This window comes from Orcinus orca, chromosome 2 (genome assembly GCF_937001465.1).
Source record: "Orcinus orca chromosome 2, mOrcOrc1.1, whole genome shotgun sequence".
In the NCBI taxonomy this organism is placed as follows: Eukaryota; Metazoa; Chordata; class Mammalia; order Artiodactyla; family Delphinidae; genus Orcinus; species Orcinus orca.
The window spans coordinates 109,362,568-109,383,375 of record NC_064560.1 but is presented as its reverse complement, the minus strand read 5'-3'; the positions used below and the strand labels follow the sequence as shown (position 1 = coordinate 109,383,375).

The 20,808-nt window shown below is 41.2% G+C and overlaps 1 protein-coding gene across 13 annotated transcripts in view; it reads left to right on the top strand.

The window, feature by feature from the left end:
• GALK2 (galactokinase 2) overlaps positions 1 to 20,808 on the top strand; it is a 136,432-nt gene that overhangs the window by 79,965 nt on the left and 35,659 nt on the right. For all 13 annotated transcript variants that reach the window (XM_033408428.2, XM_033408430.2, XM_033408429.2 and 10 more), the window contains 3 exons: positions 923 to 1,021; positions 2,503 to 2,655; positions 11,877 to 12,087. In XM_033408428.2, the coding sequence (XP_033264319.1) occupies positions 923 to 1,021; positions 2,503 to 2,655; positions 11,877 to 12,087 (463 nt within the window). The remainder of the gene's footprint in view (positions 1 to 922; positions 1,022 to 2,502; positions 2,656 to 11,876; positions 12,088 to 20,808) is intronic.

Below are 20,808 nucleotides of genomic sequence, written 5' to 3'. Positions count from 1 at the left end.
TTTGGATTAGAAATGTGTTAATGTATTGGGCCTCTTCATCTTGATTGGAGGAAGGTGTGTCTGATGAGATGACACTAGTTCTGATTCTTACATTTAATGGAAAACCCACAGAGGAAGCATTACTTTTGGACCGGAAAATAAGGTTGGATGACCTCACTTTGGCTGTGGGGAGACTGCGGAGTAGTCCACTGTTGGGAGACAAAGAAAGCTGAGGCAGAAATGAGTGAGTGCCCATATGAGATTTTTGGTGATGCCAGTCTAGAGAGGGAATGGAGCAAATACAGGAGAAACTGCTTGCCCTGTGGAGTCTTTTAGGGATAGCAAATACAGTCGGCCCTCCTTATATCTTCAGGTTCTGCATCTGCAGATTCAACCAACCATGGATCAAAAATATTCCAAAAAATAGTCCAGAAAGTTCCAAAAAGCAAAACTTGAATTTGCTGCACACTGGCAACTATTTACGCAGCATTCACATTGTATTTACAACTATTTACGTAGTATTTACATTGTATTAAGTACTATAAGTAACCTAGAGATTATCTAAAGTATATGAGAGGATGTGCATAGGTTATGTGCAAGTACTTTGACATATTATATAAGGAACTTGAGCATCCTCAGATTTTGGTATCCCGTGGGGTCCTGGAACGAATCTCCTATGGGTACTGCGGGATGAGACTGTACACAACATGCACAGTCAATATCTCATTCCAACTCATAGCAGACATTAATTGATCTTTGTATGTTTTCCTATTGAGCTTAATGGTAGTCTTGGAGTTCTTGTTAACCCAATGCTGCAGGCAGCTACTATCAGTTGATCAGAGCTGCACTGGAATTCAAAGCCATATGTCATGTCTGGAGTAGGAAATGAATGAGCAATAGATTATGATTTACTCACAGTGCAAATCAATTTTTACTTTTCCAGGTGGAACTTGCAGAAATCTGCGCCAAGAGTGAGCGTTACATTGGCACTGAAGGAGGAGGGATGGACCAGTCCATATCATTTCTTGCAGAAGAAGGAACTGTAGGTGGCATTGAGCTATTTGGAAATATCCACCAGGGAATGTTCACCCAGAGAGGAAGACCTTGAGATCTCCAGAGTGCTTTTTTTTCTGGGCAGCCTATTCTTTTAGGCTCTATTGTAGGATGGTATTTCTCAACTGCTTTGTAATTCAAGGCTATCACCAGTTCACTGACTCTGTTTCATGTTGATCACCTCTCCCTTAAGCTTCCAGAATCATACCTCAGGTGTCTAGGGTTTTTTTCCCCCCATCCTTCTAATTCATTGTTAGCATGCGATTTCTCAACTCCCTAGTTATTGGGACCTCTTTTCTCGCTCTTGTCCCAAATCATTTCGTCTCATGGCATTTTCATAATCTCCTGTTGGTTTTAAACCCAAATGTTAGTTCTCTTACCACATATATTCACTCGTCCTCTTTTTTGTAATTTACTCTATGGTATCATTTTTCTCTGCCAACATTTTTGGGGCTTTAGTGGTAGGGAAAAGAATGTTGACAGGAAGCCAGGAATGAATTCCTTAGCCAATACCACTTCCCCTTGGTTATCAACTCCCATAGACAGAGCAGAGGTTTTCATAGTTGCCATAAACTGACCATTTCCAAAATAGAAACAGACATTTCTTTAAAATCTTTCCTTAGTTTTCGATCAGATTCCTACAGGTTTGGCTATTTTCCAAGAATACCTGGATTTCTTCTTATTAAGAGTATTTGTTGTTGATTCCCCTAAGCCAAAGACAGGAGGCATGAGGAAATTTGGTTTAATGCTAAGAAAATACTCTGGGTCTTTTGGATGAGACCTGACAAGCAGACATGATGGCAAGAGTCCTGTTGTTAACATAAGTTAGCTGTAGAGTCTGAACAAAGTCCAAATTCTTTGGGCTTGCAAAGTACTTCATGATCTGACCCCTGCTTTACCTGCCCTTCGCTCAGTTCTATCCTCTCACCATGGCTCATCCCTCAAACACTAAGCTCCAGCTACATTGCAATACCCAAAACTCTATTAACACCTCATGTTATTTTTTGCCTGTGAACTTGCTTATACTCTTCCCTCTTCTTGACATCCTGTTTGGGTAAAGAAACCCTCTGTCTGTCCTACTTTCACTCATCCTTTAAGTCTCAGTTTAGATTTCCCTTTTTTTCAGGGGCACCTACACTAGGCTATATCTGATCAGGTGCTACAACTGTGTTTCTATATAGTGCCCTGTGCTTTGCTACCCTTTTAACACCACCTGGCAGTGTATTTGACTACTTGACTGCCTTTCCCACTAGATTGTAATCTCTATGAGGGGAGGGACAGTGTCTGTCCCGTTCACTCTTGTATCTCCAGTGCCTAGGACAGTGCCTGGAAGTCAGTAAATAATATTTGAATGAATAAATGGATGCATTTTTGGGAAAAATTTTTACTAAGGTAAATAAATGCGTAAATGGTTAAACATTTTCTGAATTCTAATACATTATATCTCACCTGTCATTTTTTTCTCAATAGGCCAAGTTAATAGAATTTAGTCCTCTGAGGGCAACTGATGTGAAACTCCCAAGTGGAGCAGTGTTTGTGATTGCCAACAGTTGTGTGGAAATGAATAAAGCAGCAACTTCTCATTTCAATATCAGGGTGATGGAGTGTCGTCTGGCTGCAAAGGTATGAACTTGGCAAACTAGTGAAACTTGGCTTTTTCACTAGGCTTTCTCTTGTTCTTTTTCTCTTTGTTCCCTATTATTTTGTCTGTTTCCCTAAAATTTAGGGCAACATTCTGACTGCAGCAATGTCCTATCTGAAGTTTTTTAATACAGAGAAATTTGATTTCAAACTCAGGAGATAAATAAACGTATAGGTGTGCCTTGCAACCTCTAGCTATTTGGAAACTATGTGAACTTCACAGTTGAGTCTTCTAGGGTGGAAATGGGGAGAAGAGGACAGCTCAACTTATATCTGTGTAGTACAGGCCATGGGTTAGGTCCACGGGTGGAGAAAGATAGTTGGGGTGAATGATGGGAGGTGACCATAACTAATCTTGTTTCTTCGACAAAAGTGACGATAGCCTCAACCCTCAGTCCTCTCACATGCACCATTGGCCATCACTGTTCCTTCTAAAAATACAGGCTTGGTGTCTACTAGGGAAATGCACACCAGAAGGGAGTCTTGGCAGTTCTCTGTTCCACAGCTTAAAAGACACTTGCTAGTCTAGCCTTTAATCTACTTAGGAAGTATTCACTGGATACCTGTTGTACACTTAGCATGAAGATATACAAAAGGATACAGGACATAAGAATAGAGAGAGTAGAGAGTAAAGGTTAGGGGGATTTGAAATAGGAAATGGTTAGTATTTGATCAGGTGGTATGTAAACAGGTACTCTAAAAAGTGGCACAGAAATTAAATGTTATGTAAGATCTAGAATGGCACATGTGATGATTTAAAAGTTGGAGAGAACTGAGGCTGGGAGCTGGGGAGTAGAATCTTGGTCAGGAGCTCTACCATGCTTTCTCCCCGTCATCCTTCACATAGCAGATAGAATGATGGTTTACAAATTTAAATCTGATCAGGTAGTTCCCCTGCTTAACACCTTTCAAATACTTTACATTTCATTGGAATAAAGTCAAAAGTCCTTCTCACTTCCTGGAGAGAACTGCAGGATCCGATATGTGCCTCATCCTCTTCCTCTCTTAGCATCCCTCAGTCCCTTTACACTCTAGCCATGATGCTCATTCTCACCGCAGGGACTTGTACATGCCCAGAATGCTCTTGCTCCAGCCCTCTATGAAGTCTCAGCCTAAGTGTCCCTCAGAAAAGCCTTCTTGACTTCCTTACTCCCAGACTAAGGTGAGGCTCTCTTTGTATTTCATAGCACTTGCACCTCTCAGGTATGATACTTATCACAGTTGTTTGATGTCCGTCTCTTCTTTCTGACTTGATTTTACCTGAGGGCCAAGACTGTCCATCTTGTTAACTCTTATATCCCTAAGGCCTGGTATAGTGCTTAGGCTGAAGTAGGCACAGGCAACACACAACATGTGTTGAATAAATGGAAAACTATTCCCTGGGTTACCTGCCCTGTCATATTTATTTTGCTCAATTTCACAGTTTTTTACAAGTGCATAGGGTGTGCCCAGCACTGAACTAGATACCATGGAGCTGGGTAAGGTGTAGTTATCCCTTGGGCTGACCTACCACTTTGACCCTTACTCCCATCCCCTGAAGTTGTGAAGTTGGGAATGGATGAGCCAGAAAATAAAAGTTTTTTTTTTTTTCTGGAAAATTTTAGTGTTAAACATTTTTTTAAATCATGATTTGAGTGTTTTAAATATGTAATTTACTTATTCAGATAATTTCTAAAAATTCTATGAAAGAAATGTTTCAATATTAAACTCTTCTGATCAGTGCATATATGAGAAGAAGTAGTGCAGTAAACTTTTCAATGTCAAAGGCTTCAGTGAATGTGTTTCCCTCTTAGGGCAAACAACTTCTTTCAGGAGATGGAAGAAATTAGTGTCTTATTTGTTTAAGGGCTTATTCTTGTTGACTTTTTATTTTGAGGTATATGAGTAAGTGCTGCCTTCCTGAGGAGACCTCAAACGTACACAACATTGTTTTCAGAGTTTTATCACGAAATTAGATATCATTTATGAGACCCATAGGTGAGCCAAAACAAGTATGAGATGTGTGAAATGGGTTCATATTGTAACGACGCTTTTCCAAAGATGCAAGAAGAAAATGAGAAATAAAATTGTGGTGCTGAAGCTCTGTAGTGAAAGTTGTCAGGATGGGAGAGGGAGGTGTCTTTTGGGAGTGAACTAGAAAAAGGGCTTGTCTTTCTGGAGCAGTAGCTGAAAACCTTAATCCGCTGCAGAACTTTTTGTTCTTGAGGCTGTCTTCTGAGTTTAACTGTATAACTCCATGTGCATTTTAGAGATACTTTGGTCAGTGAAATTGGCTTTTTACCACACACTCCTCCCACTTGATGTAGATAAAATACATTATTTTAAGTACTCTGAATTTTTCTCTCTTTTGAAATATGGAAGAAAGAAAATTGAAAGCCTTTATCAAGATGCAGAATGTTTTCTAAATCACGTTGCTGCAAATCATGAGAATCCAAGGTTATATACAAAAGGGAAATAAAGATAAAACTGCTAATATAGGCTCTGCAGATAGATCTTGATGCCAAGAATATGCTCTTGCCTAGGGAATATAGGCTGGAATTCTGCTAAGCTTATTTTAATTACAGTATGGTGCCATTCTTCCGTTTTTAGCAACGTGTGAATGAATATAATTTTTGTTTGGAAATGGTCTCATTAAATCAGGAAATAAACTCTTGTAAAAAAAGTAAAGAAGCTTGTCTTAATCTGAATAAACTTGCTGCTTTCAGACAATAAAAATGAAGTGTTAGTGGAGAAATGACAGATCAGGATTTTTGTTTTGTTTTGTTTTGTTTTTTTGCGGTACGCGGGCCTCTCACTATCGCGGCCTCTCCCGTTGCAGAGCACAGGCTCCGGACGCGCAGGCTCAGCGGCCATGGCTCACGGGCCCATCCTCCCGGACTGGGGCACGGACCCGTGTCCCCTGCATCGGCAAGCGGACTCTCAACCACTGTGCCACCAGGGAAGCCCTGAGGATAGTTTTGAAAATGATTCTGATTAAGTAGAGCTCCACATGGAAAAATTGTAATAAATAACACTTATTTTTCCTCTCCTCCTATTTCCCCAAGGTACCTTTTTGAAAAATGAGTACCTTTTGTGTCTACTTAGCACAGGGAAGTACACTAAACCAATGAAGATGATTTTTCTTTGTTTTGCTTTAATGTTGGTAATTTCTTCTGTTATTAAGTCTCCTTTCTCTCCCTCTCTCTCTCTTCCTCCCTGCTCCTCTCTTTCTAACAGCTTCCCCAAACTAATTAATGCAGATTCATTAAAAGTCAGAGTCTTGCAGAGGCATTTGAACTAAAATTTAAAACATTTCAAGGCAAACACAATAGAGATTTATAATTATTATTTGTGTAAATGATTCTTTTTTTTTGAATTTTATTTTATTTATTGTTTTGTACAGCAGGTTCTTATTAGTTATCCATTTTATACATATTAGTGTATATATGTCAATCCCAGTCTCCCAGTTCATCCCACCACCAAATGAGTCTTTTAAGTGAAGCACATTTTTATGTTCTTAAATTAACAAAGTAGCCAGAAATCTTTAATGAGCACAAAGTTTTTCATATTTTATACATATTCAGTGGCTTAAACTTTTCCAGAATTGGGGGACTTCCCTGGTGGTACAGTGGTTAGGAATCTGCCTGCCAATGCAGGAGAGAGATTTGGAGCCCTTGTCTGGGAGGATCCCAGATGCCACGGAGCAACCAACCCCGTGCGCCACAACTACTGAGCCTGTGCTCTAGAGCCTGCGAGCCACAACTACTGAAGCACGCGTGCCTAGAGCCCGTGCTCCGCAACAAGAGAAGCCACCACAATGAGAAGTCCATGCACCACAATGAAGAGTAGCCCCCGCTCGCCACAACTAGAAAAAGCCCAGGCATAGCAACGAAGACCCAATGCAGCCAAACATAAACAAATTAAAAAAAATTTTTTTTCCAGAATTGCCTTATGTCTATAAAAAAGAGTATCCCTTAATTATATTGAGGGATAAAATGTGTGATGCTGATAATAAGTATTATGGGAAGTCAAAAAGGGAAGGGAAATTATGCTGTTGCATTTTGCATACCCTGAGCTTCTTGTGGCAACATGTGCAGCAATGAAGGAGAGGGTTTCATGTGGTCCTTTGACGCTTCAAGGAAAATTTACAGTGTGATTTTTTACAGAGCGTGTCTGGTTAGTGGCCATCACTCATCCAGTTCTTTTTTTTTTTTTTTTTTTTTAGCTCCTGCCACTTAGTGGTCAATATGGAGCTCATTCTTTGTCTGGTGAGGAGAAGTGGTATAATATTCTCAGGGCTTCTGCAGTTTTCTTGAATTTGAGTGGAGAAAAACCAAACACCCAGGAATGTAGCCAGTTTCACTCAGCCTATTGATTTAGTTGAGCTCACTCTGCCAGGATGCTGGTGTGGAGTATCCCAGGACAGTGAGTCCTGGCTGCAGGGCAGAGCACGCACACACTGGGGAATAGTGGAACCAGGTGTAGCAGGACCTTGAGTGCTGTGCTGAGGATCACCCAGGCTTGGTCCTGGAAGTGCAAATGTTAGCAAGGTATTCTAGAAATATTAAGCTGGCAGCAGGAACTTTTGTTTGGTTGAAGAGAAGTGGGTCTTAAAGTGTCAGGGGGATGGGATAACAAGAGAGGGATACGAAAGAATCTCTGACAGAACCTAGTAAAGGGTCAGGTATAAGGCTCTCTGTGATTGGGTTTCTGTCTTCCTTTTGGCTTAAATGCCATTACGTTGAGGAATGACCACCCTCCCCACTTCCATTATGTTAAATGCCCTTTTATATGCTCTTGCCACATCCTGTATTTTTCCTTTATAGTAGTTTATCACAAATGGAGTAAGTTCTTCACTATATAATTATTAATTGATGCCTGTCTCCTCGGGTTGACTCTGAGCTCCATGCAGTCAGGAGCCATGAGTGCTTCATATCCTGCAGTGAACACGCATGGCATGCAGACATGTGCAGGTAAAGGCTAAGTGTTGAGTCGAAAAGGGCTGTAGTTTTAAGCTGAAATGATGGGTGGAAAGCACTCATAGATATGGGGAAGGTAGGATGGAAGGTGATATGAAAGTGGGAGGTGATGATACTTCCCCATGGAATTTTCTTATAAGTGGTTAGAAATTTGAGGTTGGAATGTTTCACTTGGCTTGGACAATAGTCTTTCAACTATTTTGAGATAATAGTTGAAACCAAGGACTGAGTTCAGTTTGCTGAGGGAGAGAATGTGGCAAGAGAAGAGCAGAAGGCCGGGGTTTAAATTTGGGAAATGGCTTCAATAATAATGAAAGGAGAAAACTGAGTCATGGGTGGAAATATAAGGACCAGAGAGGTGAGAGGGAAACCGGGAAAATTCAGGAGAATTTTGGAGAACGTGGAGAGTGGGGATGACCAACACTGGGGAAGGTCAACATTGTGAATGTGTTCATGATGGTTATGAGCGGAACATGGGCATGAAGTCACTGTGGAATGGCTCCATGAAGTTGGAGGAGGGTGAGGGGGAGATAAGCCAAAAAAAAAAAAAGTATCCACGATAAAAACAGTTATGTATGATCCCATTTATGTCAAACTGTATGTGTGTACGTGTTTAAGAAGTATGCATAAAAAATGTATCATAGGATATCAGTTGGGAGATTGGTGGTTATCTTATTGGGATGATTACAGGTGATTTCTTTTATACTTTGTAATTTTTTTAAACTTCAAATTGTTATGTGTTTCTTCAAATTTTAAAAATAAGCATGGGTGATTTATAGAACCCAAACCAACAACAACACAGCTGCTTTTGTTGTGTGGAAAACAGCTTGTCAGAGAAGGGATTTGAAATTTTATCCTTTGCTGACCTGGTGAGGAGAAAGACTTGACACTTTTCCGTTGACTTGTTAATACTGCAAAATGCAATGAGAACGTCAGAGAGAGGTGGGTTCTGACAGACAGCCTCCTGAGTTCGAGTCCGTATGTTACCACTCTCCTACCACACCCTCTTAATAGAAGCCCCAGAGACCCTCTCAGACTGAAGATGTCTTCTAGCTGCAGGAGAACGCTGAGTTTGCACATGAGACAGCCTGGAAGTCTGGGGAGCTAACACCCTTGGAATCATCCCTCAATCAATGGTGGATGAGAGTTAGCGGGTAAATATCTGAGCTTTCTTGTCTATGCGTAGGACACATCCGAGCCTTATACATACAGTTCCCAGAGGGTCCAGCAGGCCCCGCTTCACCTCTCACATCACTGCACTTCATCTTGGCTTCTCTTCCTGTCTCATTTAACACTCCTCTACCAGCACTTCTCTGTATCTCCCTCTCCCCCTAAATTCTTGTCTCAGGGCCTGCTTCTGAGAGATACCAACCTAAGGCAGGGTCCTAGCACTATTTATCTACCTCTTTCCATGACTGTGGACAAAATATTCGTTGCCTGCTTTCTTGTCCACAGAGCATCAGCCAGGCTCAGGAACCTCCCAGGAATGGAATCGGAAATAAACACCTAATGTTTATAGTGGTGAAAAGAAAATGGTAGATGTTGACAAAGAATCGCTTTCTCGTATATCCCCACCCTGCTGCTGAGTGAGGAACTTGTCACAAAATGACCCATAGCCCTGACTCCTAGCCCTGCTTCACAAATGTGAAGTAGGGCCAGGTGACAGAGCTGTGAGTGGCAAATGCCCTCATGAAGTTCTGTCTTGGGCAACAGACAGAACTTCCCACTTCCCTCATCTGCAAGTCATCTTTCTGTTTCCTGGGCCAAATTTTAAAGGGCTTAAGCAGCTTTCCGATTTTACTCCTAAAATGTAGTGCACTACTCAGCGACTCATGGCTGTGCAGCTGTCATTGAGGGCTTGTGGTAGGTTTCATTCTTAATTGAAATACACACCCAATTGGCCACGTGGACCCTCCAGCTGAGAGCTAAGCGGGAACAGCAAACTGGGATATTGCTAGAGTGAATGTTAGTGCCTCTGTTTGTGGAACAAAAGTGAATTGGGAGGCTGCCTTTGAAAGCAGCTTTGTAGGCACCAGGCAACCCTCGAAGACTTTCTCCCCACACAGTCCTGGGCCACTTTCCTGGGATCAAGTGCCTGAGGCAAAGTGACTTGTTCACGTGAGGTCAGGGTTGGGAACTTGGAGATGGTGTTTACTGCAAGGTTCTTAGGAAGAGCCCATTCTCATCACTTGGGGGTCATTCTTTGATTTTTTTTTTTCCATTTCCTTCTTATTTTAGAAGGAACCCATCTATCAAAGTGTTTTAAATCACTGGAATGTTCACTTCTAACACAAAACTTAGTTTGTATTTAGAAACCATTTCTAAAACTTGAGTGGTGATTTGAGCTAAAATGAGTAGTGTGACATGGATATCAAGCATAGCCCATTGAGAATGTGGCCTTGGGGAAGCAAGAAAGAGGTACAGGACACGGGTTAAATTTCCAACTCTGTTCTTACTAGGTAGGTGACTTTGGGCAAGTCACTCTCATCTCTTAAATAGGGTAATAATACCTATCTCACAGAGCTGTCAAGGCTGAAAAGAAATAAAAAGCACGTTTAAATCACACAGTGCTATACAAGTGTGAATTATTTCTGTTAACTTCATTGTTTACCTCAGTTGGATTTGGATCTGTGTTTCGAGGAAGTGTAATTCTAGGAGATCATCCACTTCAGCTCTTTTTCTGTATAAAATAAATATATTGTATGTTTTTCTTTTGTTTTGTGTATGTCTATAAGTTTTCTGAAATTATTTTTGGAATACACTGGCATAGAGACCATGAATGAATGAGTTGAATGAATGAATGAGTTAGTCTATGGAGGTGTCAATCTAGCACTGCTAATAAACATTAAATGTGCTAAGCAAACAAGGTCAGAAGAAAGGTCTTAGCTTGTAGCCTTGCTTTAAAAATGGCACCATGGGGCTTCCCTGGTGGCGCGGTGGTTGAGAGTCCGCCTGCCGATGCAGGGGACACGGGTTCGTGCCCCGGTCCGGGAAGATCCCACATGCCGCAGAGCGGCTGGGTCCGTGAGCCATGGCCGCTGAGCCTGCGCGTCCGGAGCCTGTGCTCTGCAGCGGGAGAGGCCACAACAGTGAGAGGCCCACGTACCGCAAAAAAAAAAAAAAAAAAAAAGGCACCATGTTCTGTGAAATAACTGAACAGAAAAATGTAATTCTATTGTCTTTTTCACCAGTTCTGCCTTAAAATCATTAACTCCTTTCAAATGTATGAGCCAGAGTTTTAAAAAGAAGATTAATGAATATAAGAACTACTGTTATTAACATTCTTCAGAAGTGAGAGGCCCTAACCAAGTACAATGGTCTTTTGGTAAATCTGCTTCCTGTGAAAAAGAAAGAAAATCAAATCATCAGCATAATAGAAGAGTAAATCAGATGCACATTTCCCCTTCTTTTGTTTGCTTCTTTTTGCCATTTGTGCTGTCTGCACCTGCGGTCCTCACACCTGGGGAATGAATTTTGTAGACCTCAGGGTGAGAGATATCTTCACCGTTTTGATTGTTACCTGCTCCGAAGGGTGGTTTGGGAAAAATGAGGGACACACATTCTGGAGTGAGGTTCCCATGAGTGGACCAGGTTACAAAGGTTTGGTTTATATCTCACCCTCTGCAGTAGATTGAGGGGGTGCCTCAGGATGCAACTGGAAGCCAAACTCTTTTCTTGAGGGTGGAGAAACATACAGCTCTACTACCACCAATGACCTAATGCAGTGGTGTTTCGTAAGGTCACCAATGAGGTTTTCATTTAAAATCTGGGACTTGACTCCAAACGCCCAGATACTTAAATTCATTAGCCATTTCAAAGAGGCATGTTGTAAACAGGAAGTGCTCAAATGAAATCGGGCATGCAGTGCCCACCTCAGGACCCAGATCATGTGAGATTGGAATAGTTTTCTGTAGACTTTATAGAGAGTGGTGTATTGGGGATGAACTGAATAGGGACAAAAGGACAAAATTATTCAAAGAAATAGCCCTGAGGGAAAGTGGTGACAGGCAAAAAAATCAGTGGAGGATTAGTTTTTTTAGGAAAAATACTCAACTAGCCTGTGAGTGTCACACAAGCATGTTTAATTTCAAACATCTGAACCGAGCGTGCATTTTCAAGCCATGGTAGGAATTGTGGATAGGTTGAATGGAAACAAAAAAGCTTAAAGTTGAATCTGGCTCATTAAAATAGTGCATATCAATATCTGAAATGAAAACTGACCATTCTCTTGGTTTGAACTTGCAGCTGCTAGCTAAGCACAAATGCTTGCCATGGGAGGAAGTGTTGCGGCTGGAGGAGGTGCAGGCCAAGCTGGGGGTCAGTCTGGAAGAAATGTTGTTGATCACAGAAGATACCCTTCACTCTGAACCCTATAGCCCCGAGGAGATCTGCAGGTGTCTGGGAATTAGCCTGCAGGAACTCAAGACCCAAATCCTGAGTCCAAACACTCAAGACGGTGAGTCTGCTGGAGAAAATAAGGGCATGGGTTGTTTCCCCACTCACAGATGGAAAGTTTCCAATGTCCCTATGGATTATACTGATTTTGAAGCATGCTTGAAGGAATTTGGAGAACATATGTGTTTCGGCAAACTTAATTATCTAGATTCTTGGCTTCATTAAATTCATTCATTCATTTATTAACAAACATTTCCTGGTCTGCTATATGCCAGATTTTCTGGCGAGGCAAAGGTGAATAATACATACTTCCTGCCCTCAAGAAGTTCGTAATTCACCATTGTAATTCTCCCTCTTTGGCCTATGGCAACCACAGAATTACAGTGGGTAGGGTAAATTCACTGGCAGCGTCATGCACTTTTCCAAATGTGAGCCCAACTCAGTTTAGGGGTCAAAAACCAAAGTGATGATCTAATAATATTTTAAATGTACATTTATAGTTTATTTTGCTGTTAAAAATTTTTTTTTCTGTTGGGAAGCATCTTGTAGCACCTAGGATAAGTTATGTTACCTTCTTCGGTGAATTTCAACAACAAAGTATTTCTCACTAGAATTAAATCGGGATATTATACTAACAACCTCTCTGGTCTGAGTGTCCATGAGCAGCATATATGATCCTTGTCATGCAGTTGGTATACTTTGTTTCTAGTTCTGTGATTGCCTGTTTTGAAGATAATGGATAATAGGACATGTACTTCATAGTGTTATGGAACGAATCGAGTCCCGCTGCTCTCTGCTTACAAAATCAATTATGTGCTCACAAATGCTGGTAGAAAGGAAAGGTGCCTTTAATCAGAATGCCGGCAATCTGGGGAAATGGTGGACTCAGCATCCCTCAAAAACCATCTCCGGGCTTCCCTGGTGGCGCAGTGGTTGAGAGTCCGCCTGCCGATGCAGGGGACACGGGTTCGTGCCCCAGTCCGGGAAGATCCCACGTGCCGCGGAGCGGCTGGGCCCGTGAGCCATGGCCGCTGAGCCTGCGCTTCCGGAGCCTGTGATCCGCAAGGGGGGGAGGCCACAGCAGTGAGAGGCCCACGTACTGCAAAACAAACAAACAAACAAGCAAACAAACAAAAAACATCTCCGAAGATTTTGCTAGGCCATGAAATCTTTTAAAGGGAAACAGAAAAGTAATCCCAGTTAATCATTGAGATGGGGGTCAGAGTTGTTGCCATCCCTCACCGCGTGCAGGCTTGTGTGCAGGCTTGTTGACCCCTCCTGATCTTCCTCTAGATGTTATCTTGTTCACACAGTTTGATCAGGAGATTACTGAAGGGGAAGCTAGGGAAGAGATCTGGTCATCTGCTAATTACTTATTCTTCATTTCTACTTTGATCGATGGAAAGAACCAACAAGTTAGGCAGGGTTTTGTGTGATTAAAAGATTTGAAAGGTGTGCTTGGGCCTGAGATGAGTAGAGCATGGGCCTGCCTGGTTTAAGAGTTAGTTACAATATAACTTTGCTAAAGTGACAAGAACAGGGGCTTCCTGCTGAGGGTGGTTTCCTGCAAAGAGCTGCTTACATATCCCCACTTATCAGAACATCATTCCATTTCTATGGGATTAGGGGTGAAGGTCTATCTTCTGCACCTTCTTCATTCTGACATAGGGTGCTGTATTCTCAGAGTGGAAGGTGTCATCATGGGTCTATAGCATCTCGTTGCTGACAATTTTAGTTGTCCGCTTACATATATAGGCAGAGCAAACCACAATTATTTTGATGCCCACAAAGATATATATTATTATGAGCAATAATGTTAATCCCGTTCTCTTGAGGCCAGTTCTTGGAATTGTGCTAGCGATAGACTCAGTACTGCTCAAGTTGGAGTAGCTTATGTCATGGCTACAGCTGGCCACCATGCAGTTAGCTGTTTTCTCTGGTGACAGTTGTAGTATTTGCGAAACAACTCAGGAATGTACATCAGACACTGAGTCTCTGACTCTATTGTCCTAGTCATTAAGTTCTTGGTTTTGTAATGGGGGGGGAGGAGGGTACTGCAGGGTTCTGCTCAGTTCCAATAGGATGTCAAAATATTGTGAAATATAAAGCAAATGGTTCTTTTTTTTTCAAATTAATGTTTTTTATTGGAGTATACTTGATTTACAATGTTGTGTTAGTTTCTGCCGTACAGCAAAGCGAATCAGCCATACATATACATATGTCCACTCTCTTCTAGACTCCATTCCCATATAGGTCATTAGAGCACTGAATAGAGTTCCCTGGGCTATACAGTAGCTTCTCATTAGTTATCTTTTATATGTAATAGTGTGTATATGTCAATTCAAATGGTTCTTTTGTAGGGTGGGGTTTATGTCACTGAAGTGAAGTGAAAAAAAAAAAGAAATTTACAATTCAATAAGCTCCTCTTTTTCTCATCCTTTTTTTTTTCATACCTACTTTTCTCATTATTATACTACTTACATAAAAAGATCTAGGTTAGAGCAGTGCTCATGACTGCTGTGGAACAACATTCTGGAACACTAAGAAGTCTTCACTGCTTAGGGTTGAAACTTGTGGCCCACTTAAGTGTGGAAGTTTTTTCTGTTTGCCTACTGTTTCCGGTAATATTGTATTTATACTGATAACATGAGAAACCTCAGATGGAGGCCAGGTAAGGGTTGGAGGTACAGGCTAGAACCTTGGAGTAGCTTCTCTTCTTAGAAGTAAAGGTTATCTATTTGTGAGACTTCATTGCTGGGGGCAGGGACATCTGGCTAAGATCCAACAGTCTCTTGAGGTGGAGTTCAGGGGTGGGAGCTTAGCACAAAGATCAGGGCCCCATGTCCATCCCTTTGACTTCAGTTCTGAAACTGGTTTTTGAGTGCCTACAGTGGATTTGCCTGCCGAGTAAAGGCTTAAAGGCTGCAACTGCTGAGGGCTTTAGGATAAGATAAGGGAAAAAGTTTTCCTTGAGGGCAGGGAGAAGGTTTTGGTTTCCAACATCATTAGATCCAATTTAATTTGATGAACATTTATTGAATTTCTAGATGAACAAACTGGCTTACAGTCCTAATCAGACTTACCACCTGTTTTTGTAGAATAGCCTCTTGCTGGAACACAGCCATATATGGGCTGTGGCTACTTTTGCACTGCAAAAGCAGAGTTGAGTAGTTGTGACAGAGTCTAAATAGCTCACAAAATCTAAAAGATTTGCCATCTGGTCCTTGGCAGAGAAAGTTTGCTGACACCATTCCAGAAAGGCAGTAGACCAAAGGATAGCCATACCACCTGGATTAAGATTTCCGGCTTCTTTACTTACTACACTTGGGACTAGATTTGCAAATTCTTAACCTTTCTGTTATCTTAGTTTTACCACGAAATAGGCATAATAGGAAGAAGTACTTAAGGAAGTAGTCAGTGTAATGTGCTAGAAACAATGCTTGGTAATGTAGGTGCTTTTAAATGTCAGCTACTTCTGTTATTTCTCTTCCCTCTCCTTCCCCTCCTCTAGGCCTTGAGGCTGAGCATTGGGAACACGGAGATAAACACAACAGGGTTTGATACTCAGGGAGTTTACGAAATAGTAGTGGAAACAGATAAAGAAAAAAACTGATCCAGCATAAAGTAATGAGTGCAGTGAGGGAGGTGTTCTTGGGTCTAGGGAGATCAGAAAAGAAAGAAGTCAGAGCCGGTTTTACTAAGGAGACAGCAACCAGACAAAAGTTGAATAAATAGAAATTTCCTAGGTAGACAGGCAGTCGGAAAGACTCCCGAGCAGACAAAACATCAGGTATAGAGGCAGGGAGGAGTAAGACAGGATGTCCAGAGACCTACAGATAGTTGAGTGTTCTTGAAAACAATGTACATAGTGGTGAGTGATATATCAGGTTGAGTTTGTAGATAGGCCCAGATCACCAACACCTTGTTAAATACTGTGTGTAAGTGTTTTAATGAAATGTTTATTGAGTGACGAAGTTGGGTAGGTCTTTGGATAGGGAGAGCTTCCAGGGGAATAGTTTTTATTTTTTGACTTAAGACATCATCCAGTTTCTTTAATTCAGCAAATATATGTGTTAACTTCACTGGGCTGGGTATTATGCTGGATGCTGGGATACAGATAAGCAGGACGTGATCTCTACCTTATACTGTCCTAGTGTCTAACTGGGGAGAGTGCCACAGAACAGTCACAGTAAAAAATACCCACTGTTAATAAGAGTATTTATCAGGAGTCCTGAGAGTATGGAGGAGAGAGTGCCTAAATACCTAGAGAATGTGCCTTGAATTTAAGCTGTATCTGAAAAGAAAGTTATGGCCTTCCCAGGCTGAGAGAGGTGACCGGCCATTCCAGGCAAAGAGTAGAGCCTGGAAGACAGAAACATGAGGTGTGGGGTATTTGAAAACATGTGTCAAGAGGCATTGTGTGCAGTATGAGTTGGATGCCGAAAATACTGGCTAAAGGGATGCCAGTTCTACTCTCCATTGCAGAAATGCCTGAAATGGGGAATTGTTGGTGGATATCTCAATGAGTAGATTCTCAAGACTATAAAGGAGAGTTCAGTTGGAATTGATGATTGCCTGTGTCTAGAAAGGAAGGGAAGGAGGGAGGAGAGAAACGGAAGAAGGAAAGGAATAGAAGATAAGGAAAGCTGACGTATGGATGCTGGGAAAGTTAGGGAATGTAGTATGGGAAATGATTTTGGACGCAAAATGATGAGTTTCTGGTAATATGGTAAGGCATCTAAATACAGATACAGAGCAAATAAAGACCCAAACTATATAATTAGATTTTGGAATTTTTGGTTAAGAGGCAAAGAAACCTTAATAGATATTGAGAATATTCACTGTGAAATGATCTTCTTAAAGCAGTCTTTTCACGGTGTTACTTTTTAGTTCAGAAACCTTTAGAGGCCCATCATTACCTCATTGCCTAAACTCTTTAACATGGATATTAAATTTCTCCTCAATTTGGCCTTAACTCTGTTCTGTCCTGTCTCCTGTTTGAGCCCATACGTGCCCATTTGGACAGTGTTGTCCTGGCTTAACCATTCCACTCACTAATTGCCTCTTGGTCTTCCTTCTGGACCTTTAATCCTAAACATCACTGCCCTTTCCTCTTTTCTGAAACAGTTCCTACTTACCGTATAAACTCAATATAATTCTTATCTGTATCCTTCTCTGTCTGAAGCCTGTTCTTTCTCTGTATCCCTGTTCCTTTTTCTCTGCATCTGCCTGTCTCCCCCACCCTCCACCCCTCTTTTGAATAAGCATTTCTGGGAATAAGTTAATTTCTCCGAAAACCTTGGAAAACACAAAGGATAATTTGCTAATCATAGGATATGCATTGCTATTTATGTATATATTTAAGTTTTGTCCCGCTAAAGAATAATGATTTCATTGTTTTTGTAAAAATGATGAATACTTAATCTTACCTCTTTATCTAAAATAACTTTCCTACTGGCCACTTACATGACTTTCTATAATTTACTTAGGTTTATTGAGTGCAAACAAAACCTATGTTGATAGAATGAATCCATTTTGTAATTCTACCATCCTCAAAGGATTCCCCCTTTTGGTTTCATAATAAGTAAGTTTAAAAAAAACTATGAACATAAATCAGTCTGTGGGATTCTGGAGTCTCCTAGATTAATGTCACTTGATTTACTCTCTGAATCCAGCCATCTAACCTCAGCCAAATTTCCTGCTGAATTCTCTTGGCACACAGCTTTAACTTTAGAAATCAAAATCCATTTATATCTTTGCCTTGTTCCTTCTGAGTTTGTGCTTTGGTTGGCCTAAGGCCTTAACTGAATGCTTCTATTACCCCTTTAGAAAATATGATTCTTATTGAATGTGGCACTGTCCTTAGACTGTAGGAGTGGAGGCACAGATGACGTGTGCCCCCAGCAGGGGACTCTGGAGAGTGCCACCACCCCTTTATTCCAGATGCCTACACTTTAACATGCTTAGTTTTGACTTGGACTGATTTTCCCATCATGGAAATCCACGCCTTTCTCAAAGGGATATGAAATCCAATGTTCTCTTTCTGCCAAAATTCCTTTGTTTCTTTACCTGGATATGAGTGTGAGTTGGGAGATGCTGACCTTGAGTTGAGAGTACAAGGAGAGATGTTTACAGTCAAACTGTGGCTTGCAGCCTCTGCTAAACTAGCCAGCGTTCCAAAGGCCCATGTTATTTTCTTTTTCCAAATTTCCAATAATTAGATTTAGAAATCCTTAGAGACGGTTAAAGTTAAACACACATACACACACAAAGCAAAATTCTCAAATCCTTTAGACATTGTTTAGAATGGCTATAATCCATCACTAAGGACTGGTAGGGAAAAATTTAAGGATTACTGGTTAGGAAAAAATTTAAGGATTATTTGTCAGGCCTTGCTCACAGATAGGAATTATCTAAGAGTGTGGCATAATGTTTGGGTTTCTAGAAGCTCGGGGCCAGGCTGATTTGGGAAGGGTGTTTCCTAAGGTGTGACCCCAGAGGAAAAGGTGAAACTGTGGTCAGAGCCAGGAGAGATGGGCACACGTATCTACCATGGGAGCAAAGTCAAGGACACACACTGGAGGTTAAACAGAGGAGTCCATGAGGGAGTAAATGGAAACTGAGGTAGAGACTGGGTCAGGTGGTGTGGGTGCTGGTTTAAGAAAGGGAGAATTTACTGGGAGCATTCCTTTCGGGACTGCTCAGCCTGTGCTCTGGGTTGGGTGGCCCTGCTGCTTAGATGCACTCTGCTGGGATGGACGCGAATCTCCTTGCTTGGATCACCAACTTTGCCTGTGACCATGTGCTGACAGAGTGCTGTCCAGTTGCTGACTAATTTGTTTGGATCCTGTGACTTCCAAAGTCACGAGCGATAATCATGGCTTTTGAGCAAGTATGAGGCACTGGCATAGACTGCTCTTTAGGAAGACATACAGAGTAAAAACAAAAAAACCCAAAAAACTTATTTATTTAGTTTATGGTTTATACATTACTCTTTACCTGCATTATCTGATTTGAATCTCATAATAACCCTGGGGCACATGGTTATCCTCATTTCACAGATGAGGAAACTGAGGTCATAGAGTTACATGTAGTTACAAAACTAGAGAGGTAGTAAGTGCTGGAGCCAGATCCCAAATCCCAGGCTTTTGATGTAACCCAACACTCTTGCTGCCAGCACTTTTTATCTCAGTGTATTAATCAGCTGGCTTTAGCAATCCTGTACTAAGTAAGGAAGGGAATATAAAGTTTTGATTTTTCTTGGCTGTGGTTTTCTCTTGAAACTAAAGAGAGGTGATGAAGATAGGTTACCTTGTGGTTAAAGAGTTTCCTTTTGGCTATTTCCCATTCTGGTGCCTTTGCCTTAGAAGATGTAAAGCCGTGTGGCATCCAGTAGCTTGCTTTATCTAAGGAGCAAGCTCAACTTGGCCAGAATGTGCATGAGCTCTTCTGTTACAGAAGAGCCATGAGAAGTGCTGTGGAATTTTCTCGTTTGATAAAAGTGTAGTCCTCATGGATTATCTCAGTTAACTCTAAGAAGAGTAGTTTATTTTTTATCTAATGGAGACGTATAAAGGTACTTGGAGTCGGTCAGTAATTTCAATTTCCAGTTGTGTTCTCAATATCAAGGAAATTGATTTAAAAATAGCTCGTAAGATATCAGGTACTAAATTCTATGATTTCAACACATTCAGTTGTTGTTCTTATAAGGAGTTTGAAGAAAAGTTTTCTGTAAAGAGCCTAGAAGAAACTCCAAAGGACCTTTCTAGAGTTTACAGATATTGGTTGAGCAGAAATCCTTAAAATCTGTGTGATGGACTCCTAATAAGGCCAAATAAAAATGAGTCCTTTAGTTTTGTCTTTTGTTTTCATTTTTACAAGGTAATAGATTCTTATGAAACAAAGTATAAAAGAATAAGTCAAATAACTATTTCTGTTATGCACAAAAGATATGCTTTAGTTGTTTTGGAAGACAAGTATGGGGAAAATTTGCTTTCACTTAGGTCTTTTTCCTTTCCCCCTCTGCCTAGTCTCTCCTTTTTGCGCCTCAGCTCCTGTTGACTTCTCAGCTGTCTGGCCACAGAGGGCAGGACCATGCCAGGAGTAAAGCTTCTTTAATTTCTAGGAAGAAATGGGCTGAACTGTTACCCCAAATTACTTGCGGATGAGACTTCCTTCCTGGGTTTTCCTCTTCCTCTTTCAGATGTGTGCATTACATACCCCTATTCACTGGTTCACCTTGCCTCTTCAGATATTTAAGGAACTGAAAATGCAATGCAAACATACTCTATTAAATCTGATTTTAAAGACATGGCATCTTAAAAACCCAGCTTCTGTAGGAACAGCAGAACAGTACCAGTGTGTAGGAATCACGTACGCAGCTGTGATATGTGCTGTGTACTGGTTGGTGCCTGAGCCACTGATGGGTAGGCCAGAGCTCAGAATCTCCCTCTTACCCACAGAGCCTTGTTTCTGGCTCCTGAGGCCATTCTGGAGCCACAAAAGCCAGAGAATTCTGGAATTTTCATTCACTTGTGTGAGAGTTTTAAAAGAGCTAAAATGAAACAGATTCTGCAGGTACATTTTGAAGACAAGTTGACCCCTGCAGTAGTCTTAAATACACTTGGTCATCTTAGACTGAGGCGGGCCCAGAATGAATATATGAGCTTGATCGCCTCTTCATACCTGTATCTTCAAACCCTTGAGTTCCCCAAGTTTCCTGAGTTAATGTGATTTGGGCAGGGCCAGCAGTAGATGTGGTAGAGAGTTAGACCAACGAGAC